The sequence below is a fragment of the Lactuca virosa genome, chromosome 1 (assembly GCF_052849685.1).
Source record: "Lactuca virosa cultivar CGN04683 chromosome 1, Lactuca_virosa_CGN04683_v6, whole genome shotgun sequence".
In the NCBI taxonomy this organism is placed as follows: Eukaryota; Viridiplantae; Streptophyta; class Magnoliopsida; order Asterales; family Asteraceae; genus Lactuca; species Lactuca virosa.
Genome location: NC_136426.1, coordinates 72,759,752 through 72,786,493, shown reverse-complemented (window position 1 = coordinate 72,786,493; position 26,742 = coordinate 72,759,752). Strand labels below are relative to the sequence as shown.

The window sequence follows — 26,742 nt, the reverse complement described above, 5'->3', positions numbered from 1 at the left end:
TATTATTTTATGTTCAGAATGCTTTTAATACAGAAAACAGTTTTACCAAATGATTTAGAAATCAACTCGTAGAAACAGTTTTCAAAACTAAAGCAACGAATTCGTGAATCATATTGTAAAATGTGTTATTTTATAAAGGATTCTTACAACTCGTAAACAGGATTTTCGGTATTATTATTACATGCAAATTTTTAGTCTAAAGTTGGAGACACGTCCTTGGTAACACCCCCACAGAAACTGGGTGTAGGACTAGCACTTGTAACCAGAATCTCTTGTAGGGAGAACGTGACTATTTTGTATAGATCTATACGGGACTGACTATCCCGCACCTGAACTGCTAGCTACAGTTAGGCAGTCATGCCTGGGGTGAAAAAGTCATAAAAAGATAATGGCCCCGTTACGTGCCATATCAAGTTTAAGTACGGTTATGACACTCGCAACCTAGATAACAGTAACTACATTTGTAATAATGAAACAAGTGAACTAACCTCAAAGTAATAACCGATTTGATTACTAGAGGGTATTAATAACACCCTTAGGATTTAGTTCACCACTTATTTATTTGTTTTATTTATGTAATAAGACTAATACACCTCACAGGGAGCAAACAGGGTTTTTCAAGAAAACTACGTCTAACGATACAAGTATGGTAGATACTTGTACACATCAGACGAGAACAGATAACCAACTATCTATTTTTAAGGAAAATATAGGATTTTCCCGGGATAACTCAACTTTTCATAAACAGACTGTTTAACAAATAACTAATGGATAATCAAACAGCTTTCATAAGAAAATATAGGATTTTCTTGGGAAACATTTTTCAAAGGATCAAAGAAACATTTTTCACCATAATTAGATACTTATGAACTCACCAGCTTTATGCTGATATTTTAAAACTACTTGTATTCTCAGGAAATCAGTAGACAGGTACTTGCTGGATTTTGAGAAGCTGGAGCAATAAAAGTCTTACGTTTATATTTTACAAACTATTTGATGTAATTCAAACAAGTTTCAAACTGATGTAAACATTTCCATATATGTATTCACTGTGATGGTCGTGTTGCTATGATTGCTATTATACATTGGTTGTGATGCTTTACATGACGTCCTCCACCCCAGAACGTTTCCGCCATTCTGGTTTTGGGGTGTGACAAAGATACTAGGTTTAATACCCGATCATAGGTTATAGTCACGTGCAACAGTGACTACCTCACATGAAATGACGATTAGGGTTCCACATAAAATGACGATTAGGGTTAAGTAAGGACACTTAACCCATTAAGGACTTAATCAACTAAGATTAGGATTGATTAATGTTTGACCTAGTTATTCTTGGTTATAATAATAATCCAAGCAATAGCCCAAATACGCGTCCCGATCATTGTCCAAAATAGGACTTCCTGATTCTAGGGTTTTCCACATAAAATCATAACTAGGGTTAGTGTTCCACACTTAACCCCTTAAGAACTTAATTCATTAAGTCCAATACTGCATTAAGTTAATCGTAGGGTATTATTGAGTATAATTTAAAGTTTAATTAACAGTTTTAACACGGGTCCCGATAAACTCCAAACTAGGGTTTTCTTAACATTAGGGTTTTCTAAACCCTAATTAGGGTTTCCAACCCAAACGGGTGCCATTCGTGATGGGTTTTCAGCATTCTAACACTCCTATGGTGTACATGCAACCCTAGAAACCTTGGATCTATGTTTGACTAAGATACATGCAAATAATTATTTTTCCAAGGTTCTTATCCTAACTAGCATGGCATGGGGTACTTGAATCAAATAAAACTAGTAGAATTACTTACCTTGTAGTAGTAGTTGATTGCTTGGAGTTTGAGAGCCTAGCACTAATAATGTGGATGCCTCAAATGGAAGTCACAAATCACCACAAACTTGGAAACTTGAGAGAATAGTCACAAACTTCTTGAAATCGGCCCTCTTAGTTTACACACATCAACTAGTGCAATTTCAAGAACCAAAGTCTCCTTTATATAGTGTGGTGGATTAGGGTTACATCCATGTAAACCCTAATACCCATGTCTTTTCATTTCCATGAGATCCATGGGTTAAAGCTCCATGGAGTATCCATGGACTTTCCATGCAAGCCTAGCCCATTCCAAATAAGCATTAGCCCACATTATATAAATACAAGAGCCCATATTTAATTAGTCATACTTTTGATCTCTAAATTAATTCTAAATTAATTATAGATCAACACTAATTAAATAATATGATTTTATATTAATATATTAGAACTTATAATATATTAATAAATCATAACTTATACTATTCTCAAAAGATTATCCGTAAATTGTTCGGGTGAAGTGCAACCCAAATGGACCATGCCGGGTCGGGTCAAGTACATACCAAATATAGTTATGGACTTAGACACTATCTCCAACAATTCGGTCTAAGGTTAGATGCTTAGGTCATTTAATGTTTAGTAGGTTGAACACCACCCATTGCCACCTCGGGCAGTGGTGGTCGGCGGCGGTCCATGGCGGCAGCCACCTACTCATTGCGGTGGTGGCAGTTTCTAGTTAGAATCCGACCAAACAACTCCCACTACATCAATCACACAGTAAACACACATACACACAAAATTACACGCACACAGCCACCTTACACGATGGCTGGTGGTGGCAGAAAATGGTAGTAAGGCGGCAGCCACCATGGTTGGCTGTCACGGTGGTTCTCTTCATTTTTCGGCCAACCAAAACGTGCGCACACACACCTCATGACTTGCAGTAGCAAAACATACACCCAAGCAAAACACGAACATCAACACAGCCACCCACTCATGGGGGCATGCGACAGCCGAAAAATGATGGCAAAACAGGACAGCCGCTCGGAGCGGCGGTGGCGGCGGGACCCGATGAAACAACAAATGAAGCGAAAATGGTGGAAGGGGAACGGGTTGCGCCGTTACCGAAGAGAGGCAACAACGACCACAAGACTCGATCTTCCGAGTGCCCACTGATACGACGTCCAACATCGATTTTCGTCTTTGTCGGTAGCGGAAACAACGACGGTGGTGCTCAGTGGTTCACGACGACAACACAGGTGATGGCGGCAGCTGGAGATGTGAAGGGGTAAGTGTGGCGGTTGCAACAAATTTAGGGTTAGGTTTTGGGGTTGTGTTTTAAAAGAGGGGACAAGGGGAGGGGGTGCCCGGTTTTAGTCTCGCCTCCACTTTTCAAACTTATGTCCATTTATTACAGTTTTAGTCCCCCCTTCTCAATTCATTTTCAAATTAAATCCATAATTTACTCTATAGCCCCTGCTTCCAAAAATCCTTTCAATTCAAGTCCAAAAGTTACCAAACAACCCCCAGCTTCCACAAATCTATTCATAACTAGTCTGAAAGTTATGCCTTAACCCCCGATTTCTAGAATTTATATCGTTTAACTCCTTGCGCTAATACTCTGATAAAATATTACGGATTTAGGGCTAACAGAAAAATATAAAAATACATCTCGGGGGTTTTAGGGTTTATTATTTATTTATTTATTAGTATGTTTATTTATTTACTTATTTTAAACGGGATGTTACACCAAGGTTGTGGATTCGAGATCGAGGGGTCAACAGGGTTGGGGTCGGTGTGGCCGGACGCACGAGGGAGCTTGTATGGCGGGTGGTCCTGGCTGCTTTAAGTGCAGAAAGACTGATCACTTCAGCAGGAGTTGTACTGCCACCACCACCACCCATGGATCGGGTCTGATTTGTTTTCATTACAATCAGAGGGGCCATAAGAAGGCCGATTTTCTGAGTTTGGCAGCAGGGGAAGCGGTGGTAGCACCCGCTCCGATGACATTGAGGATCACTGATGGCCGCCAGGGCAAGGCGGATGTGCCAGTTGTGAGGAGTTCAGCTTTCCAGCTATCAACCGAGGAGGCTCGCGCAACACCATATGTGGTTACGAGTATGTGTTTTCTCCATATTTCATTATTTTTCTTTTATGTTTATGCTTATATATATATATATATATATATATATATATATATATATATATGCTTATATATATATATATATATATATATATATATATATATATATATATGTTATTATATAGGGACGTTCCTAGTGAACGGTGTTCCAACATTAGTTCTATTTGATTCGAGCGTCACCCGATCGATAGTTCTGTTTGATTCGGTGACGCTCCAGAGGAGCTTGATTATCCATTAGAGGTAGAGATTGATGATGATCTCCCAGTCTGGGTATCGAGGGTTCATCGGGTTGTGATTTGGAGTTATTTGGCGAGTGGTATCCGATTTATTCAGTTCATATCCCTTTGCGCGAGAGCAAGGTGATCGTGGGGATGGATTGTTGAGTCTTGATGGGGTGATGATTGACTGTAGGCATCATTTAGACAAGGGTTTTAGCAGACTAAGTTTTTCGCCTTGGGGAGCGTTGATTCCGTTTGTAAAGAAGAAAGATGGCTCCCACAGGAAGTGCATTGATTATCGGGAGCTGAAAAGTTGACGGTGAAGAACCATTATCCGCTTCCTAGGATCGAAGATTTGTTCAACCAGTTGCAGGGTGCATCTTAGTTCTCCAAGATTGATTCATAATACGACCTTTCAGGACTCGTTATGGTCATTACGAGTTTGTGGTGATGCCTTTTGGGCTCACCAATGCACCAACGACATTCATGGATCTCATGAACTGGGTTTGCAGACCGATGTTGGATCGGTCTGTTATTGTGTTTATTGATGATATCTTGGTCTATTCTAAGACTAAAGAGCAACATGAGGATCATCTGCGAGAGGTTTTGGAGACTCTGAAGAGAGAGAGGCTATATGCCAAAAATTTTAAGTTCAAGTTTTGGTTGCTTGAGGTTCAGTTCTTGGGGAACCTTGTCAATCAGAATGGTATCCTGGTTGATCAGGCCTAGATCGTGGTTGTGATGCATTGGGAGGTTCCGAGATTAGGAGTTTCCTTGGTTGATCAGGCCTAGATCGTGGTTGTGATGTATTATCGTAGGTTTATCAAAAAATTCTCCAAGATCGTCGTTCCATTGACTAGGTTGACAAAGAAGTCTGCTAAATTCTGTTAGGGGCCTGAGCAGCAGGCGACATTTGAGACCTTGACGCAGAGGGTATGCGAGGCTCCGATTTTAACCCTTCCAGAGGGTGTGGATGATTTTGTGGTGTATTGTGATGCGTTGATTTCAGGATTAGGTGCAGGTTTGATGCAGAAGGGTCGTGTGATAGCTTATGATTTGAGGTCTCCATCTGAGGCGGTTAGGTCTGAGAAGTTTCAAAGGTCTCCATCTGAGATTCAGAATGTCTTTACGTTGTTGGATCTTTATCTAGGAGATTATCTTGTGTTGTGTTATACATTCCAAGAGTCAGTGATAATATGTATCTGGCTGAGTTGGTTTGAATGGGGTTTGTCTGCAACGCCAGTTGGTGATAGTTCGAATCCAAGTGGGGGAGAACTGGGCATACTACTTGAAAGATCATTGATCTGTTTGAGCTTGCAGTTTCAGAAGAATGGGTTATAGGGATTTGTGGTCCGGATATGCGAGGCTTTTGTTCAAGATGTGGTCAAGATGGGGTGTAAAGCAAGTTAACCTTTGTTGTATGAGCTCAGGAATGCATGATTCGTTTTAGCAACATGAAGTTGTTGGTCAGGGAGCTCGTTGTAGTCAGTGGTTCTTTCGGGTTCGCTGATGTTTAGGTCATGAGATGTTTGGGTCGCTCAGGTTGAATATCGGTGTTTGAATGATACGTCAGCAGGGTATAGATTGTTACCTATAGTCTGAGATAAGCAGTGGTTGATCTGTCAATCAACTTTAGGGTTGTGTATATGTAGTTCTGCATGAGTTTAGTTTAGTGGAAAACTTCAGATTATCGGGTTGTTTTCAGTGCATTCTCGATCGTTGGTTGTTCTCGTTCATCGTCAATGGGTGGGGATGCTGCGAAGGTTTTGACCTGTATAATTGGAGGTCAATGATCTTGATAACCAATCATCATGTTCTGTTATGGTATATCATGGCTTCTGGGTACGTTGCCCTAAATTGATGGATTTTGGAATTATGGTCTATAGCAGACTCAGGTTTGTTTTGGTAGGAGGAAGAACATTGAAGTGATTATCTATTTGTTCCAATTGTGGCTCTTTTGGGTTCCTTGTCACCAGTTGAGATAGTAGATGGATGCCGAATTGTATCAAGGGAAGGTACTTTGGATACGGTAATCTTTGTCGAGAGTAGTAAAGTGCTTCATCTGGTTTGGGGTGTGAGCACCCGATATCGTTTGATTGTGGGATCTTAGTCCCGTAAGCTCAATGTGGTGGTGATTGGGTAGGAATATTGTGGGATGGCTAGGTAATCTAGTTATTATAAAGTTATCAGAATGTAGACGAATCCAAGTGAGGGATGGCCACTTGGGGATGCCGAGAATAGTTCCAAGTGTGAGCCACTTTAGAACTTGTGCCCATGATTAGAGTTTTGGATCGGTATACCTAGAGGGAGCGCTAGGGTTCCTTAAGTATGGGAAGAATCCAAGATAGGTCATGATTATGAGTGTGGAGCAGACTACCGTTTCGCCGGCGGGGCCTTGAACGGCTAATCGGGTGGTACGGATATGATATTGTTTGATTAAGGATTAACTGGGAAGGCCAGACAACATGGTATCATCCTAAGTCAACTAGAGAGCTAGTTCTGGTTGCGAGAGGGTTTAGGGTTAAGCAAGGAATAGTGTTCTTTGGTTAGTGGCGAGCATCGGAGCAAATGATATGGATTCATGGCTAGATTCAGGTCGAGGGTTGTGTTAGGACCTCTCTACCTGTTTTTGTCTGATAAAGGCTTTGGGGTCTGAAGCATGATCCGAACAACTGACAGAGTCTGGTAGAATGGGGTTTAGACTCGTAGAGTTTCCAGTTAGTATGCAGTTGCGCGCGGAGGGGGTGATGTAAGGCTGTGGAGCAGCCGTAGCATTCCCCAAGTTAGCATGCAATTTCGGAGGTGATGTAAGACTGCGAAGCAGCCGTATCATTCCCCAAGTTAATGTGTAGTTGCGGGCGTGATGTAAGACTGCGGAGCAGCCATAGCATTCCCCAAGTTAGTGTGTAGTTGTGGGAGTGATGTAAGACTGCAGAGCAATCGTAGTGTTCAGTAGGTTAGTGTGCGGTTGTTGGAGTGACGTAAGACTGCAAAGCAGTTGTAGCATTCTCTAGGATGATTTAGATCATCACAGGGTTGGGTGAAGGGTTGTGAGTGGGCCTCAACATTTTTAATACTTCGGAAATCGTAGGTTGGGTTGGGGCCAAATGTGATGTGAGTAATCGGTTCGGTTTGTAGCCATCACTAGGGTTAAGCGGACTTGGTGATCATTTGAGCATTAGTTGTTTGGGTTGTCCTTCATTGGGAGTGAATGATTGATGGAGACGTGTTGGAGGATAGACCAGGACCACCTGTACCTATTCAGTTTTTGAGTCTGGAGCTGATTTTGTTTTCGATGAGGATTTGTCGATACCGGTAAGTGGTTGGGGTGTATATGTTTTGGGTATCCATAAACTTTTTCAGGACGGATAGGTTTGTGCGGTTCGGGTTGTGAATTCAAGTCTTTATGGAATGGTTTGAAATGGTTTTGTCTGTCTGAGAGTCAGACATCGATCAGGGTTTCCAGTTTCAGGGGTAGCGGTTAGACACTCGTGGGCTTAGAGCAAAGTTGAGGTTCATTCTTCGTTAGGGCTTGTGATTTCCGCTATTTTGGGTTCAATAGTATTAAGGCTGAGTGGTTATCAGAGTCAGGTGACTAGTCCAGTCACCTTTGTGATTCAAGGAGTTCAGTCAGGATCTTTTGGTTCGGCAAAGGAGATAGTAAGGAATGATTTTGAGGATGAAATATAATTTAAGTGGGGGAGAGTTGTAACACCCTGTTTCGAGTCGTTTCATAATTGGGGACCGTGAACCGAAGATCAAGTATCATAAGGTTTAGGCCCATTTGGATGTGGGTGATGTAGATATGTGATCCAATAGTTCAGTTTGTGCTTTGGATTCAAAGGGTAAAATGCGAAAGTAGTGTTTCAGACTTCTTTTATGAATTATGGATTTTAGTTCGATGTGTTTTTTTGTAAAAAGTAATTAGATAGGGTTGTAGGGCTCTTCAATACCTTTATGTGGATATAAAGATCGTCAAAATCGGAGTTGAAACGAAGAAGTTATGACCGTTTGAAGTTTGGACGGTTTTGGGTTAAGTTGAGTACGATGGGCGTACAGGGGGAGTATGTTGGGCGTACTAGGGCATCCTTAGTACGCTGGGCATACCAGGAGTACGTTGGGCGTACCAGGAGCACATTGGGCATACGCAATCAGTGCCCAAACCCTATTTTCGTGGTTTGAGCCCTATTTAAGCTCCTTAACTTCCCTAAAACCATTCCATTCACAACCTCCACCTCTCCAACACCCTCCCACGAAACCCTAACCCTAGTTTGAGCCTTGTGAGCTAAAAGAAGGTGTTTTTGAGTGCTTTGGAGTGTGCATGGTGCATCTTGGAGAAAAAGGAACTCTTTGGAGAAGTGTTGGTTGCATTGGAGCTTGTAGATACAGACTTTGTTCACCTTGATATCTCTTCTAGAGGTATAACGTTTAAATCTTGATGATGCATTTGTTAGATCTAGCTAGTTTTGGATGTTATGAGCTTTTGGTCATTTTACTGCATAAAGTTTAGATCTTGAAATTTTGTGACCTTTTTATGGTTAAAGTTGGAAACTTTATCCATCTAAACATCATTGTGATTCAGATCTGAAGGTTGGAGACTTGGACTTAATGAATTAAGTTGAAAAAGATGCACTTTTTTTCCCTTTGATACTTAAAGGCTAGATCTTGGTGGTTTAAACCATTCTAATGGATAAAGTTGGAAACTTTATCCATTATGGAGCTTTTAGGATCCATAAAAATGTGATCTTGATCCTTCTATTCCTTCCATGAAAGTGTCATGATGTCTTAACGGATTAATAAGTTAAGGTTTTGGCTTTTGGACCTTTTCTAGACATGGAAAGTCATAAAGGTGGAAACTTTATGACTTAGAATGATGTTGTGGGACTAGATCTAAGTGTTGGATGAAAGGGATTAAGAGATTAAGCACTCAATGGAAAAGTGCCTTTTGGCCGAATACGCTGGATGTACCTTTGGGTATGCTGCGCGTACTCGTGAGGAGTCCCGTCCCTGGATGGTGAGTACGCCATGCGTACGAGCTGAGTACGTTGGGTGTACTCAGCCTGAAGTTTGACTTGTTGACTTTTACTTCTGTTGACCGTTGACTTTTTGACCAAGTTTGACCTTAGGTCAAACTTGAGGGTTTTGGGATATTAATTAAGGTTTTATCTAGTTCTGGTATTAGTGGATTTGTGGGTGCAAGCAGTGCAGAGAAGGGGATCGTGTTGTAGTGTTTCGGGGTTCTTCGATTCAGGTGAGTCTCCTCCCTGTGCTTGTGAGTCGAATGCACCAATGTCGGCTCACTAGATTGTGTATGTAGGATGCTAGTTGTCTTTCTGACTCTTGCATGTTTGTATGAGCCTGTGTGGTAATATATAGATATGTGTGCTGACCAGCTGGGTCTTGCTTGTTGTTACTGTGATATGTGATACTGTGTACTGAGACTGCTGATAGTCTCTAGGGTTGCTAATAACCCACCGGGCTCGCTGTTTGCCCATTGAGACTGATGATAGTCTCCAGGGTTGCTGATAACCCACCGGGCATGTTGTTTGCCCACTGGGACTGCTGATAGTCCCCAGGGTTATTGATAACTCATAGTTGTTTATTTGTGTTGTGTTGTATGTGGTATTTTGGGGAACTCACTAAGCTTTGTGCTTACGATTTGTGGTTTAAATGTTTCAAGTTTTATTATAATAAAGGAGGGGCACGGTTCGATTGCATCGCGTCAATGGGGACTTGTGTACATGATAACTTTTAAATGATACTCTGATAATTTTTTTAAGATATTGTAGTTGTGATTTGAATAAACACTTAAAAGTTTTAATTAAAAATTTTGGGTTGAAATTTGGGGCGTTACACTCCTTCGTCCCAAAGTAGTTTCCATGAAACCCTAGCCCCTTTTTAGAGAGTATTGAGCCTTTTGTGTGATTTGGTGTGTTTTTGGTACATCTTGAAGAAAGAAGAACCCTTTGGAGAAGCACTTGTTGATTTGAAGCTTGTAAATTCAGACCTTGCTCACCTTGACCATTATTCTAGAGGTATAAAGTCTCAACCTTGTTGATTCATCTCTTAGATCTAGTTAGTTTAGGGTTTTTCATATTTGGGTCCCTTGGGTTGATTCATGAGAGTATAAGCTACTCCAGAAGCTCAGGATAGTATATCTTGATGTTTTTGAGATCCCTAATGCATAAAAATGGCATCTTGATGGCTTTAACTCAGCCATGCAAGAGTTGATGTTCATATTATGGAGTTAGAATGTTAAAAATGGCATCGTGATTCTACCCCCGTTCAAATTGCGCGAGGGCAGGGTGGGGGGTGTTGTTAGTGTACTTATTATTATTATTATTATTATTATTATTATTATTATTATTATTATTATTATTACGAGATGTATTTTAGCTTGATAGCCCATACCTGGCCTTGTTGATATATGACCCAACCTAGGGATGAGCATGGGACAGAACCGGTACCGACCAGTACCGTTCCCGATTTCCCGAAAAACGAATTTGATCGAAAGTCAATCCCGAGTACCGAACCGAATTAACATCACCGATACTGGTACCGAAAATGATATCGATTTTTCGGTACTAGTACCGGTACCGGCGGTACCGAATCTCGAATTTTGTGAATTTGGAGTACCAAGTACCGTCCCATATTTTTAAATTCGGTACGGCTCCGGTACGGTACCGGTATGGGATCGGGATTTGGGACAAACTACTCATCCCTAACCCAACCATGTATTCTTGTATACATATACTTTGATTTAATGAATGGGAGCACGTGAGAATTATACATTTACATTTATAAGTTATGAGGACAAATGACACCAATACTGTTAAGTCAATCTTCACTAGACTTAGTCTTGGTGTATTCATGATTTTATAGTACTGGATACCGTCACACTAACATAAATGGTGTCGGTTCGCTCACCCCTAGCAGAAAAGTCAAGAGAAGTTAGCAAGACAAGTGACTCAGTCGAGTAACCTTTTTGGTCATTATTTGACTCGGTCGAGTCAACAACTAACAATATTTTGACAATTTCTGAGCCTATAAGTACTGCTCTTAGGTCATTATTCATATTTCTCTTGACTTTGGGCGCAAGTAAACTTGATTTTAGAGCGGAGGGATCATCAAAAAATGTTTTTGGAAGCAATAATTCAGTATTTTTATCATTTAATTACACATTACAGTTGATAAAACATACTTTTGTTGATTTGCTTTTAGCCATTACCGACTAAAAACTTTAATTTTCAGTTTTTGTTCGACATTCGACTATCTGTGTTTGACTTTGTCGAGTTAAAGTTTGAATCTGCTCGTTAATCTTATGATTTTAATCTTGTTTAATATAAATTGCTTGATTTTTTTTAATGAATGACCACTTGAATTAGTTTACTTCTAAGAATGTTGGTTGTTATATAGAATCTATAATCATTTTATGAATGGTAAAAAAATAATGAGTTGGTTCTTTGTTTGGATTTAACCTCGTTGTAAACATGAAATCATATGTTCTTATATTTTCGGGTGTTCTTATATTTTCGAGTTAATAAGAAATATTGGATAGTATTAGAAAATTGTAATAAATTTAATACAATTTTTCGAACAAAATCTAAGAATTTGTTTGGATTGGATTAATAAAATTAAATTTAGTTAAAAAAAACTTATTTTAACTATAAAATTTGACAACTAAAATAACATTTTAGTTTATTAATGTCAACTTAGGTTAATATTCAAAACGACAATTCTTCACATAAGAGTTGTTATGTCATACAAAATAAATAAAACTTATTAAGTATTAACTAAATTCAAATTTATCAATTTCAAAGGATAATTCGCAAAAGATTAAAACCCAAACAAATTGAATATATATTTTACTACTTTTTTTTCATTTTGGTCGTTTTACTTTTATCTATTTTCTCGGTATATATTCACTGTCATGTAATATTAAGAGGGTGTTTGGATAGGGAAAAAAAGGTGTTTATAACTTATTGCTTATCCTTACTGCTATAAGCTAAATTTAAGTGTTTGGATAAGAAACACTAAAAATCAGTTTATTGTGGTGGGGATAAGCTAAATAAGTTAATTTTAATAAGCATCCAATTGCTTATAGTTTATTGCTTATTTCTAATCCAAACACTTTTACAAAAGTTGTTTTCTATCCGCTATAAGCTAATAAGCTATAAGCTAGTTTATCCAAACACCCTCTAACTATGATCAAGTATATAATCATGACTTCATGCTCCAAATTTTCTATATTTGTTCTTAGAATTCGCTTTTGTATAAACAAAATGAGTAGCTAAAAGCCTAATGTGGTGTTTGGTTGCATATAATATTTATATAAGTATTGAAATCTATTAAGAAATTAAAAATTAAAGTCTGTCAGGGATTAAAATGAAAATCCAAAACCTATTTGGTTGGCAGAAATGAAAATCCACAAATTCAAAGTCATGCCATGGTAGAGGTTTTGCCTCTAATTAGATTGGAGGTCTCGAATTCTAACTTTGACGTGAACAATTTCGTGATACTAGCTTCTAACCATTAATATCGCCGTAAAAAAACAAAAAAACAAAAACAAAAAAAATAGAACAAAACAAAACATGTACCATCCTTATTCCACAAAAAACTCAAATCGCCAAGAATCAATCCATCAATGAAGGCCCGTCTGTTGAGTATTTAGATTCTTCGATTCTGAAATTGATTTCTAAAATGAACCATATCACAAATTGTTGAATATTTAAACCCACCGTATGTATGTGTGTGATACTGGTTTCTAAAATGAATTGATCCCAATCGATTCACTTTTATAAGGAACTATTATCAAATTATGGGTATGTGTGGCCTTAAAGGGTAACTAGTCGAGGAAAATAAGACAAAAAAAGAAACAATAAGATAAAGAAACATACGACCATGTGTATATGTGATGTGGCGTTTGTACGAACGAGTTAGAAAATCACAGTTTAAGTTGGCTTGACGTCGTCGGATGGAGAAGTACAAAAGACGTTGTCAGCTGGAGTGAGGGTAAATTGACGAGGGAGAATGGTATTTGATATGAAACATTAAAATGAAAAGAGTGTAATATGTTTACATTCAATAACCGCTCTTGAATGTTATCCTAATTCCCTCCTCTTATTGATGGAGTTTAGTTTCCCTGATTTGATGGAGAGTTGAACTCATTTATGATTCCAATTAAACTTTAACAAAACATAAGAAGTTGGTGGAATTGGATTCTAATTCCCCCTAAATTCTAAGAAACTATTGCCAACCAAACAAACCCTAAAATTTAGGATGGATGAAATGGTTAATGTATGGAACAATGTGAAATCAAAAGAGGGAGGTACATGATGGAGAGGCACCAATGAGAACCATTGTTCCGGTGCATCGATACCCACTACCCAAGAAGACTACCATGTTGTGGGGCAGCTTTCCGCCTAGTTCCCGAGTTTAAGCAAAGAAAAGAAGAGAAAAGAAAAGAAAGTATGGAGAGAAAAGAAGAGAAAGAAAAGGAAATGAAATTTGTCTTTTGTGTTCCCGAGTTGGAGAAAAGTGGAAGGAAAATTAATCATTTTGTTCATTCTTTCCAAATCCTTCCAAATCGGAAGAAAGTTAGGAGGGAAAACAGGGTCGGTCCAAACGTATATAAGGCCCGAGGCGAAAAGAAAAAAAGGGCCCCTTAAAGACAAATATAATAAAGATTAAAAAAAATATCATTTATTCTTCACTATAAACGCGTTCAATTAGCAATAACAAGCAAGCCAAATTGTTTATCTTTTGAGATAGTTTGAGTTTGAACCAACTTTAGGCCATAAAAATCATTTAGATAATATATATATATATATATATATATATATATATATATATATATATATATATATATATATTTGCGCCCCTGGAGACGTGGGTCGTGGGCGGTCACCCGAGTTGCCGACTGTCTGGACCGGCCCTGAGGGAAAATGAGCATTCTATTTATCTCAACTTCCTTCCGCTAATGAAATTTAAGAACACCAATTTCTTTTATTTTCTTCTCGATTCCACTCATTCCTTTCTTTTCTCTCGTTAAGTTGAACTCGGGAACGGGCCTATCTGAGTGCACCCCAAACAACTATGTTTTATTCTATATAAAAAAACTCTTATAAATAACATTCCAACTTTCTAATTTTTCAAAACCTTCGCCTACTTGATTAATCGACCAAAGTGCAATTGAACGGTACCAGCATGCAAACATAAAAGCAAATCGTTAGGGTTGAGAATGGAATATTTTTATGTATTTTTAATGAAAATTTTTAATTGTTTTAATTTTTATAATTTTTTTATCTGTTAATGAAATGTTATCATTACTTTGAGATTTTTTTTTTAAATTTTATTAGTTTATATATTTTTATTTCTTTAATAAAAAATATATAAGATGGTGTGAAATAAAAAGATGATAATTTTTTTAGTTACCCAATAATTTTGGGATAAGATGGTTGTCAAAGCGTAATTAGCGGCAAGTAACAATTAAATGCCGGTAATAAGTAATAACATCAAATTATTTTCAAGGTGACACATCAGCTAACATATATCTGATTGCCCATGTGGACACGTCTTCAGCATCTTGACATGTCACCCTCAACTTGTATCGTCCACCATTTTTTATTATATTTTTAGTTATTTAATTTAATACACATTTATGCTCCAATCATTATGGGTTTTATTATAATTTTAAGCGTCATGTGTTTTTGTAAAACATTTCACATGAAATCTGTAATGTATCATATATCAAAGTTTTATCATTAAACCACTTTTTATAAACTAAAAATTATGAGATTGATAAATTGGATAATAGCTATTAATTTTTAGTATTTTATAAATTGAAGTTGATCGGATTGTATTTGCATTGACCTGTAAATAATGTCTATATGGAATATGATTCTAAAATCTATATTATTAAAAATGATGATAATAATGCATAGTTTCTTTTTATAAAACATGATTAGCCTCGTTTAAAAATAATGTTAAAAATAATGTTGAATTATTTAATCATTTTTTTAAAATTGCCTTTATATATATATATATATATATATATATATATATATATATATATATATATATATATATATATATATATATATATATATATATATATCTTTTTTAAACAATTGTCATTTTATATATTTCAAAAGTTTACAACTATTTTTACCAAACTCTTATATAACAAATAAAAACCTAATTACCAACTAGTTTTGCTGTTCATACACATTTTATATATTGCGTATTACAATAAAAAGAAAAACATGTTACTTTTTTTCAAATTTTAAATAAAGAACGAAATGAAAACACGAGGAAGTAGAAGCAAATGTTGAAGTTTGAATATTGAATATTGAGTATACACGAGAAAGTAGTCTATATTTTATATTTATATATTGACATTTTTAAGCTTTTGCTTTTTTGATGCATACATTCTAGTTTTAAAATTGACTTCTCTATAACTTTAAAAAGGAAAAATAGGTCTTTTGTTTTGTTGATAAGAAAAAATGAAAAAAAAGGATTTGAGGAACACGTTCCATGATTCTATTGCTTCTTCCACATTTTGACTAATTTAATATATTAAATATTAATATTAATAGGTTGTTCTATAATCCTAAATTATGACGAAAGTAGTTGCCACTTCCACCTACATAATAATTTTTACTTTCTTTCGATTAACTTAAATATACTTGTTATTTTATTACATGTTATCAAAACTTAAAAGTTATACAGAAACTATGATTATCAAATCTTGATAACATAATATTTAATATAATATATAATTTTGTTCAATTTTATCTATAAGCTTCAAAACAGATTGACAAAATCAATAGTTGGGTTTCAAGAGATTTTATTTTTTAATACACTTAAAAACACATAGTTTTGTTTTTATTAATTTTTTGTTTAAAACTTCGTTTTAATCATATATTTTGTTGTTCTTAGTCATAATAAAAACTAAATTTAACTTTGTGGTGCCGTGTTTATTCAATCATTTGTGTTGATAAGGTCCTATTAACTACAAAGACAAAAACCGAAACATGTGTAAATCGTTTATCATCATCTCCAACTTGAGGTGAAAACAAACTAAAAACGGACAATTTCCTTTCATAATCGCTAGATATAGGGAAGGCTCCAAAAGGTATTTAAAAATTTTTGTAAAAATATATTAAGAAAAAGAAATATATTTTAACAATCTTAAACTAAATAATGTTAAGTTTTTATAAGAATGCTATATCTTAACAAGTAATAAAAATTGAAAGATCCTCATTTAAGTAAAAAAGAGGTAGATGTAGACAGTCATTTTTATACACCATGTTAAAATGATTGTAAAAAAGAAAAAAAAAAAAAAAAACGTAAATCTACAACGCTAGATAATACTTGGTTAAACATCGTAATAATATGACTAGACGATGACGAGTAATTTAAAAAAAAAAAGATAAATATGGATAAAATGTAGTAATCTCAATCTCATAGTAGGGTATGTGTTAAAACTATGTAGTTAAAAATAGAGAAAAATATTATTACTTAAATTATATGAAGTGGAATAGGTATATTCCGTTTTTGCAATAATACCAATTAGCCATAGAATTACGGGAAGTAAAGGTTAGCGGGAATATAGAAATACATTTACGCCGTAGCCTTGTGGCTGTATGTAGGTTGAACAATCATTTACTCCTCTCTTAAATCTACGAATCTGAGCGACCAAAATACCTAAAAATTCAATTCCCATTTTTTTCATATTTTTCTGTGGATACAGTCGCCGGACCTGTGATTTTCTTCTCTCTCTCTTCCTTGTTTGCCATCACCGGATCATTTGCACCGGTTTCTGATCTACCAGCTCAGCTGCTCTACTCGATTCCGGGCTTTCATTCATAGATTTCAGGTATGAAGTCTTCTTTTTTTTCAAAATTCAATCTTACCATATTTATTCAATGTATAGACTGAAATTTTAAGTTGTTTTGATGTACAGCGCGTTAAAGTTCGGTTTGTGGCGGCTTAGTTGACCGACGATCTTTCAGAAGTTCTGTTTGTTTATGTGATATAGCCCGGGCTTGAGGCTCGGGCTTCCGAAAAACATGGCTTCAGAAAACGACCTTCATGCTTGGATCAGAGAGATGCCTAAACTTGAAAATGCTTATCTACAAAAATTCAGACTTTACGAGTCTCGCTCGGTATATTTTTCATTGCTGCTTCTGTAATCAAATTTCAATTCTGTTGACGTATACTTTGCATCCGTTACAGAGCTGATCTTCTGTAGAAGGTTTTAAGTTCGCTGAATTTAATAGTGTTTAGATTAACTTGTTATGCACAGGTTTTTAAGAATTCCATGATATAACGTATCATTTAAGTTAGGGAACAGCAGATTATCAGCAATCATTTTTATTTTTTGCTTCGGTTTGGATTGTTATGGCTGTTATTTGACAAGATTGGTAGATTTGTCAAATCAGCTTCCTTCTTTGTGATAGTTAAATTTAAGATTTTTTTTTTAACTTGCCAATTCTCAATACTGCATTATGTGATTGGTCATTACAGTCACTAAAGGTTTAGACATTTTGTTCTACTTGTTGCAACAGAACTTTTATATGGTTGGACGCAGTAAGAACAGATCAGTGTGGAAGGTATTAAAGATCGACAGGTCAGAAGCTTCTGAGCTAAATATTATGGAAGATCCTACAATGTACACAGAAACCGAATGTAGTGAATTGCTAAAGCGTATCCATGAAGGAAATAAGTGCACAGGGGGGCTTAAATTTGTTACTACCTGTTATGGCATTGTTGGTATGCTTCATTGTTCATTCTGATGTTTTTCAAGTCAATGTCTCAATGAGTATATATATTAACATGATTAAGGTTCTCACTCTTTTCACTTTTTTGTATTCTGATTTTAGGCTTTGTAAAGTTTTTGGGACCTTATTACATGCTGCTCATTACAAAAAGAAGGAAGATTGGTGTAATTTGTGGTCATGCAATATACGCGATTACCAAGAGCGAGATCTTAGCAATTCCCAATTCTACTATTGCATCCAATATGGATTATTCTAAGAATGAAAACAGGTCTTTCGTCAATTCTGCATGTAAATGTAAAATGTATTTGGTATTTTTTAGGAGACACAAAACTATTAGAAGTCAGAAATTACTTGTTGACCATTGTATCATGATAACCATTGACTTCAACCTTGGTTGTTTTCCATTTATCTTTTTCTCGTTTTGCTTATAACTTGATATTGCTCTTTGGACATTTAGTCTCTTTCCTAATTTAGAGTGATATCTTGATAGTTATACATATACGGATTCTCGACCTTACATGTCGATTGTCTGTTACATATAATTCACGTGCCATACATTAAATGCTAAATCCTAGCAGATATATAGTGCTTTTTTCTTCTTTTGTGTACACATCTCTAGTCACTGTCGTTTCATAGGGGCATTTTTGTCAGTTTACTTCCTGGAAATTACAGGGGCGAAGTCCATTGCCGTTGTGATGTTAGTTTAAACTGTTGAATGAGGCAAGGTATCATCAGGGTTTCACAGGAAAATCAATTTTTATTGCGACTTATATTGATTTTAAAGTTTTAAAGTCAGCAGCTTTTGTATTTTTACTTAATCATTTATATATTTTTATGCATTCAATTGAACTTGTGACATTTACTTTTCTTGTAATTTACTTTTTGGTTTTTATAGATACAAGAAGCTCCTCTGCTCGGTGGATCTTACAAAGGACTTCTTTTTCAGCTACTCCTACAATGTCATGCATAGTCTTCAAAAAAACTTGTCTAGTCATGAAACAGGCCAAGATGCTAATGAAACAATGTTTGTCTGGAATGAGTTTTTGACTACTGCAATTCACAATCAGGTCAACAATAACCTCTGGACTGTTGCTCTAGTTTATGGCTTCTTTAAGCAGGTATCCTTGTTACTCATATAATGTATTTTTAATTACATAATTATTGAAATAGAAACATGCTTATGTACCATATGTTTCTGTAACATTGCTTTTCAATGGAGGGATTTAGCGAAAAAATGCTTAGTATAATTTGTTGATGATTGAGAATCTGTTCTTATAAACATGGTGTTGTTTCTTTTCATTTTGATATAAATTAGGTCAAACTTTTATTATCCGAAAAAGAATTCAAGTTGACCCTGATTGCTAGACGATCTCGCCACTATGCTGGAACCAGGTTTGATTACCTTTGATATTTACATTTGGGTAGGAATGGAATGGAATGGAGCATCTTACTCACGTGATGCTTTCAATCCATGTGGGAAGAGTGATTCATTCAATTACCTTGTTCATTCCATTCCTTTGTGATTTCATTCCATCATACATAACAAATCTTTTGATCACTTTTCTCTATGTATGTTGTAGATACTTGAAAAGAGGGGTAAATGAGAAGGGTTGTGTTGCTAATGATGTAGAAACAGAACAAATAGTGTTTGAAGATGTTCCAGAAGGTTTTCCTGTCCAAATAAGTTCTATTGTCCAAAATCGGGGGTCAATACCCCTCTTTTGGTCACAGGAAACTTCACGTTTAAATATGAAGCCTGATATCGTCTGTAAGTTTAAAACCACTCCACTTATATAAATTAGTGTTTACTGTTTATTTTCCTAATTGTTGTTTATATATTTAGTGTCAAAGAAGGACCATAATTATGAAGCCACCAGACTCCATTTCCAGAATCTTTACAAGAGATATGGGAATCCAATTATTATATTGAATTTAGTTAAGGTAAAAAAAAAAAGATACTCCTATTGTTTATAAATAGTTCCGTTTAATTTGGGTTCTTTTAGGTAATGTTTGGTATGCAGTAATGGGAGAGGGAATGGAATTGAGCATTATGCCGGCATGAAAAAGTTCATGGTTTTCTGCCACGTAGGAATGAAATTGAACATTCACAAAATAATATAAATTTGTTTGTTTATCAATTAAATTTCATTTAGTGTCTAATTATACATAACAACCAACATGTTTGAATAACTCTTTCCATTCCTTCAAACCAACGAAACATGACAATGGAATGTAATGATCCTTTCCATTACCCTGCTCATTCCATTCCATCATACCAAACAGGCTCTTAGTTAAATCCACCACCATGATTTATTTGCAGACCAGAGAAAAGAAACCCAGGGAGTCCATCTTGCGTGTGGAATTTGCTAATGCCATAGAGTCAATCAATAGAAATTTACCTGAGGAACGTCGCTTGAAGTTTCTCCACTGGGATCTAAACAAATATTCCCGAAAGTACCCTTCCTCCATTCCACATTTTATTTTATTAAAGAAGTAGCTAGCCATAATTTAACTCATTTTTTTTTCTTGTTTCATTAGATCTACAAATGTGCTGGCACTTTTGGGCAAAGTGGCTACTTATGCATTGAACCTAACCGGTTTCTTCTATTGTCAAGTAACCCCAAATTCAAAATCTCAAGAATCGTTAACTCAAGATGAAAGTGGTGATAATAATGTATTTAGTCAAGATAACAGTGATTCCAGTAACAAATTTAGTGTGAAGCCTCCTAAATATCAGACAGGTGTCCTGAGAACAAATTGTATAGATTGTTTGGATCGAACAAATGTAGCACAATTTGCGTATGGTTGGGCTGCACTTGGGCATCAACTGCATGCTTTAGGATACATAGATGCCCCATTCATTGAGCTGGATTCCCCTCTAGCAGATGATTTGATGGGGGTTTATGAAAGAATGGGTGACACCCTTGCACTACAGTATGGTGGATCTGCTGCTCACAATAAGGTATTAATTAATTATATACTAATTACTTATGTTACCCTATACCATAATTCAGTCAAACTTCATGTTTATTAAATTTTTATAACACAGATATTTAGTCAAAGAAGAGGTCAATGGAAAGCAGCAAGTCAGTCCCAGGAATTTTTCAGAACTCTACAACGTTACTACAGTAATGCATACATGGATGCAGAAAAACAGGACGCCATTAATGTGTAAGATAAACAATCTTAAAAAAGCATCACGGATGTATAAAATCAATCATTGATATTCAATTGTGTGATTATGTACAGGTTCTTGGGTCACTATCAGCCACAAGTTGGTAAACCTGCGTTATGGGAATTGGATTCAGACCAGCATTTCGATGTTGGAAGCCGTGGTTCTAACTTTTTAGAGGAGAATACAAGGTACAAAATTGGTCCCTGTTGTTTTAGTTGTATACAGTAGATCCTTAAAAACCATTATTACCGGTTTAAGTACAGGCAAGTTTATATTTCCATGTACTGATGTTTTTCTAGGGCACTATTTCAAAGGTCTTTGTCAGATGGGAACATTCTAGTTGATGACAGCTCAGCAATTGAAAATGGAGGGAAGAATGAAGAGTCTGAGCATTTGTATCCTGAAGAAACAGAAGATAGTGGTAGGAAAGGCCTATCGGAATCATCACCTGAAATTTCAACTTGTGAAAGTGACGCGTCTTACCCGAGGTTTGATTTCATTTTTGGTCCCATAATGACTTGGCAAGTTGTAGTCGGTTATTGTTTTTAAATAGAATGAAACATATAATGTAGGTATACACCATCGATGTCTCGTAGGCAGATTCTTGTAGATGCTCATTCTGAAGATTATCCAAATAGTGATCGGATATTCTACAATAAACGTTTGGATTCTTTCAACTGTTCTAATTTTCTTGATGTGGATTGGATTTCCTCATCTGGGAATTCATGTGAAGATGAACAATATGAAAGGTAACTCAGCCTCACCCACCAATCACCATATGCTTTTAAGTTTTATCCCTTCTTTATTCGATTTTGACATTCTTTGTTGCAGGTCAATGCTCATAGGCTCCCCTGTTGCTGGTCAATCAACTGAGAATGTGGTGAAGGGAATGAGTGATTCTGAATCATGTCTGCATGTCAAGGTAATTTCTATTTTAATTTTTTTTTGTTACATAATATCTTATTTTTTGTTGGAAACATTTGTAGGGAGAAGAGCAAAAGGATGGAAATGCGAGTGGTGCTGCAGGGGAGTACCCTGATGGATTTGTGAAATGGGTGATGCATGGAGGATTGTTTTTCAATTGACCAGTTTTGGCTGTTTTGCCATTGAAAAATAAAAATAAAAATAAAAAATCTTAGCGATGAGATATGATAAACCATTTGATTTGTCATTTGTCCCATCCAAAGGATGTGGATTGGCATTCGGAAATAAATGGTAGGGAGAGAAATACCATCAGAGAAAATTTCATGAAAATCACCAAAACAAAGGTGGCTGACTACCCCTGCCTGTCAAAACACCAAGGCAGAGTTACAACCTTCGACTTGGTCGATGTAAAATTAAGAAAAAAAAACAAAAAAAAACAGATTGCTATAGTTGTTTAAATAATTTAGGATATGTGAATCTTTGTAAATATTTTTATTATCATACACTTCAACCCTTTTAATACCTTGTCATTTATCAAACAGAAACAGTGTTTGCTTGGACTAGACTTGGCAAATATGTTGTATCGTGCAAGTTCATGTCGGGTTAAAAGAGCCAGATCATGTCGGGTTAAAAGAGCCAGACCCTAACATGACGCGTTTAATGATTGTTTTGTGTGGGGTTTAAACCTTGTAAATGTGGTGTCATATACAGTAGAAACACAAGTAGAAAGAGTTGGAGTTAGATATGCATACGGAAAAAAAGTGAACTAGATGGAGCAAGTGTTTGAGAGGCCGAATGGTGAAATTCACAGTAGTTTAGAGGGCAAAGTGGTTGAAAGCAGGGATGAAAGTGAATTTAAACCTGGTCCGGATGGACCTCAACCTGGAAACCGGACCAATATATATGAACCGGTTCCGGTTCGGTTCCGGATAAAGTGGGTCTATAACCGGAAAATCCGGAAACCTCAAAGTGGATCAGATGGAACCGAGTAAAGTGGGTCTAAAATCAGAGTTTTTTGGTAATTACTTGGTAGGTTGAACTTTGAAATTTTTTAGCTTTGATATTCCTATTTTGAGAAAAATAGAAGTCATTAAATATTAAACCAAAAATGATAAAATTATAGTCTAAAATCATATATAAACTTTAAACCATATGTTCGAACAAAAAAAGAAAAATGTATGCTAATCTCACTTCAAACGAATTATCAATGTATATTTTAAAATTCATAAAATACAAAAACAAAAATAAAATAAAATAAAAAAAACTAAAGAATAGAAAATTAGTAGCTTTGATATTCAATGAAAAAACAAAAATCAAAAATTTATAGTTTAAAATCATATACAAACTCTAAAAAACAGCACGACTGGAAACAAATTAGTATTTTGAACTTTTCAATGAAAAAATGTATGCTAATCTGACTTTAAACGAATTAGTATTTTGACCTTTTCACAAAAACCAATCTGGACCCTAAAACTGGTTCGGATTCCCAACAACCGGTTTCAATTCTTAGAACCAGTTTACCAGGACCCCAAAGCCCGTATAAAGTTATTCTTTAAACCCAAATCAGTTCTATATATTCTGATTCTAACGGTTTCTTATTCTTTAAACCAAATCAGTTCTATATATTCTGAGTCTAACGGTTTCTTATTCTTTAAACCCAAATCAATTCTATATATTCTGATTCTAACGGTTTCGGTTCAATTTTAAACCTCATCCATAATCGAAAGGACAGGTAGGTAAAAATGAATCATTCAACCCAAACAAAAAAGGAAGAGTAAACAGTCCGTTTCAAGTTATCCGAACTCACTTATTTCATGTTAAGTCGGTTCAGTTTTTGCCCAATAGCACATATTTTAAATAACACGCAAAGTATATTGTGAGTTTCAAAATATATTATCATACTGATCTCAAACTAAAAGCTAAGATTTCTTTTCTTCAAATAAAATTTTACTGAAACAAAATGACAATTTTGTTGACTTAGCAGCTTTTTACATTTACTTGAAACAGGAATTTAGCAACATCAAAGCAACAAACATATGTTGTTTAGCAATTTTATCAAGTTTCTCCATTCAAACAGAATCTGAAAGCAAAATTAATTCTATCATTCATAACAAAACCATCAAAAATTTTGAACATTGAAAAATATCAAAAATACTCATATCATAAAAACTAGTCTCAGCATACTTAGTTTTAAACAAGACAAAAAAGTAAAGTTCAACACAGAAGAGCAATCTTGTCTCATTCCCACCCGGTTGCAGCTGCACCTTCAGCTTGTGGTACTGGAGCAGCAACAGCCTCCCATCCATCACCACCACTCACTGGAGCTGATTAAACAAATTAGAAAACATAAGTTACATCTTAAAAGTTGAAACCAATACAAAATCAACTGATTTATCATGAATCCTTACCCTCAGCCCCACTCCAGCCAGTGACACCTGCCACCACAGGGGCACCAGCAATTGGTGGTGGTGCAATTTCACCTGCCCATTGAGCATCAGGAATCTGGGCTGACCAATTGTCACCCATGCCAAGTGCACCTGCTGCATAATCAACATAATCTGCAGGGGCAGGACCATCATCTTCATTTTGTTCCTTAGCCTCTTCTGGTTCCCTGTAGAAAAACAAATCAACCTGCAAAACAAACAAATTCACTTCATCAAACCATATACTCTATCCAATGAAACAACATGTCCTCATGAATCATGATGCCTACCATGACATCCCACTTGTGTCCTTGGTTAATCACACCTCTCATCTGCAACACCATTCTAGCTAAAAGCCAGAACAGACACCCAATGCTGTGCTTTCCCTTGTTGTTAGCAGGGATACCAATATCAACATATCTCATTGGAGAATCAGTATCACAGAAAGCAATTGTGGGGATGTTTCCTAGTGCAGCCTCCTTGATTGGCTGTAATAAAAAAAGAAGCTTATCGACATTAGCAACAAAACAAGACTCAAAACATCAATAAGATTGAATCAAAAATTGATATTAAGAGTATTAACCTGGTGATCAGTTCTTGGGTCTGTCAAGATAAGAAGACGAGGCTCACTGAAAGATGTCTGGAGCTGATTTGTGAAGGTACCAGGAGTGTGACGCCCAGCAATGGCGTGACAACCAGTGTACTGAGCGAATTTCAGTACAGCCCTTTGTCCATATGGTCTAGCAGATTGGACAATAATGTCCTGGGGGTTTTCAATTGCTACGATCACTCTGGCAGCCATTTGAAGCTTCTCCCATGTCTTTCCTAAGTTAATAATGTAAATTCCTGTAAAACAAGATCTGATGAGTAAGACAACTGTTTGTAATATCAGGAGAGAACTCAAAATGAAAAACGGGAACTGAGTTAAATAATATGTCAGTATGCTAAATAGAAGCAACCAATGTAAACATAAATAAGTATAGGATTGAAGATTGTCCCACACCATCATAAAAGAACTCATAAACCACAATTACAAAAATTAAAGTATAGGATTGAAGATATTAACAACCAATCTTACAGGATCTTAAGTTGAAACGCAACAAAGTTATTAAAATCACACTTGGATTACTAAATCAATAGTTTTGATACGTTTTACTCTAGGCTGTGACAGAGTTCTATTACTCACCTAGCATGTAATAACAGATACGCATATGAAATTAAAAGAAACCACGGTCGATTTGAAGAAAATAAGAGCGTAATTGGAAATCATTGTATGAATAACGGATGCTAGAACTCGAAAAAAGCACCGATCGAATGGTAAAGCAAAAAACTAACCAAATTTATTATAAACAACAAGGAAAAAACGTAAACATGAAGAAGGATGAAGTGTATACCGTCGTTTCGGCGCTTAAAAGCGTAACGTTCCATTTGGAAATCACAGTTCTTGGTGCCGAGATGGACCTCGGCTGACAGCATCATTTGTATATCGGCCTCTTTGGTTGTCAAAACTTTAGGTTGTGCCATTGTTGCGGCTCTTAGCTGCTGTTGTTCTTAGGGTTTCAGTACTTCGCCGTTGCAGCCAGACTAATGCAAGAGGGGGAGAAGCAGGCTAAAAGAAAGATATATAGAGGCGCACAAGAAACCCTAGGACTATGATACATCTCAGGTCCCTGCAGTATGACTCTATAGAAAGATGCCCCACGTTTTGTGTTTATTACGCCTTAGTCCCCGTAAGTTTTCACCGTCGATTGTGAAGGCTAATGATAAAATCAAGAGTAAATTGTAAACTTGTCCATGTAGTTTGATGATTTTTTTTTTTGGTACATTTAGTGACTTTCAATCCTTTTTTGTATTTTCATCGTAGATATGGTCTCAATCTCAAATTACAAGATAACCAATAAAAAGGTTTCTGCGTTACATAGGTCAGTTTTTTTTTATATTTGGTGGGTCAGGTACACGATAATCCAACAACATGTTATAGGGCAAAAAGGTAATTCGTGAAACCATGAAATGGGAAAAAAAATAAATGTTGTAAACGGTAGTTTTCAATTTATATAGCAAAAAATATATAATATCAAAATTACCAAAAAATGGATGATAGTGCTGATAGAATTTTTTTGATTTTCTAGTAAGCTATATTTTTTCAATTAATAAAAAAATAGTAAAAGTCAAGGAAATGATTTCAGTTACGTCCCAATTTTTTTCTATAGATTTACAGACCCAAGCACGTCCCTTAACATTGACACCTATATAAATTGCTAAT

The 26,742-nt window shown here is 36.0% G+C and overlaps 2 protein-coding genes across 3 annotated transcripts; one reads left to right on the top strand and one right to left on the bottom strand.

Moving 5' to 3' along the window:
• The first annotated feature begins 16,802 nt into the window (after positions 1–16,802).
• Positions 16,803–22,630, top strand: LOC145145795 (phosphoinositide phosphatase SAC2-like). 2 transcript variants are annotated; one of them, XM_079074961.1, is made up of 16 exons: positions 16,803–17,053; positions 17,141–17,342; positions 17,745–17,949; positions 18,060–18,225; positions 18,853–19,075; positions 19,273–19,349; positions 19,538–19,725; positions 19,801–19,898; positions 20,278–20,411; positions 20,496–20,919; positions 21,007–21,128; positions 21,207–21,320; positions 21,447–21,620; positions 21,705–21,881; positions 21,964–22,054; positions 22,119–22,630. In XM_079074961.1, the coding sequence occupies exons 2-16, from the start codon at positions 17,247–17,249 to the stop codon at positions 22,215–22,217; spliced, it is 2,388 nt and encodes a 795-aa protein (XP_078931087.1). In that variant the 5' UTR covers positions 16,803–17,053; positions 17,141–17,246; the 3' UTR covers positions 22,218–22,630. The 2 variants fall into 2 exon arrangements, with proteins under 2 accessions (XP_078931087.1, XP_078931086.1); XM_079074960.1 differs by having other exon boundaries at positions 16,804–17,053; positions 21,432–21,620.
• A 1,507-nt stretch (positions 22,631–24,137) lies between these two features.
• On the bottom strand, positions 24,138–26,087 carry LOC145145779 (small ribosomal subunit protein uS2y-like). The gene is made up of 5 exons (XM_079074959.1): positions 25,874–26,087; positions 25,063–25,325; positions 24,770–24,967; positions 24,465–24,687; positions 24,138–24,380 (listed from the first exon to the last, which is right to left on the bottom strand). Exons 1-5 carry the CDS (start codon positions 26,001–26,003, stop codon positions 24,295–24,297), a joined length of 900 nt encoding a protein of 299 aa, XP_078931085.1. The 5' UTR covers positions 26,004–26,087; the 3' UTR covers positions 24,138–24,294.
• Positions 26,088–26,742: the final 655 nt, after the last annotated feature.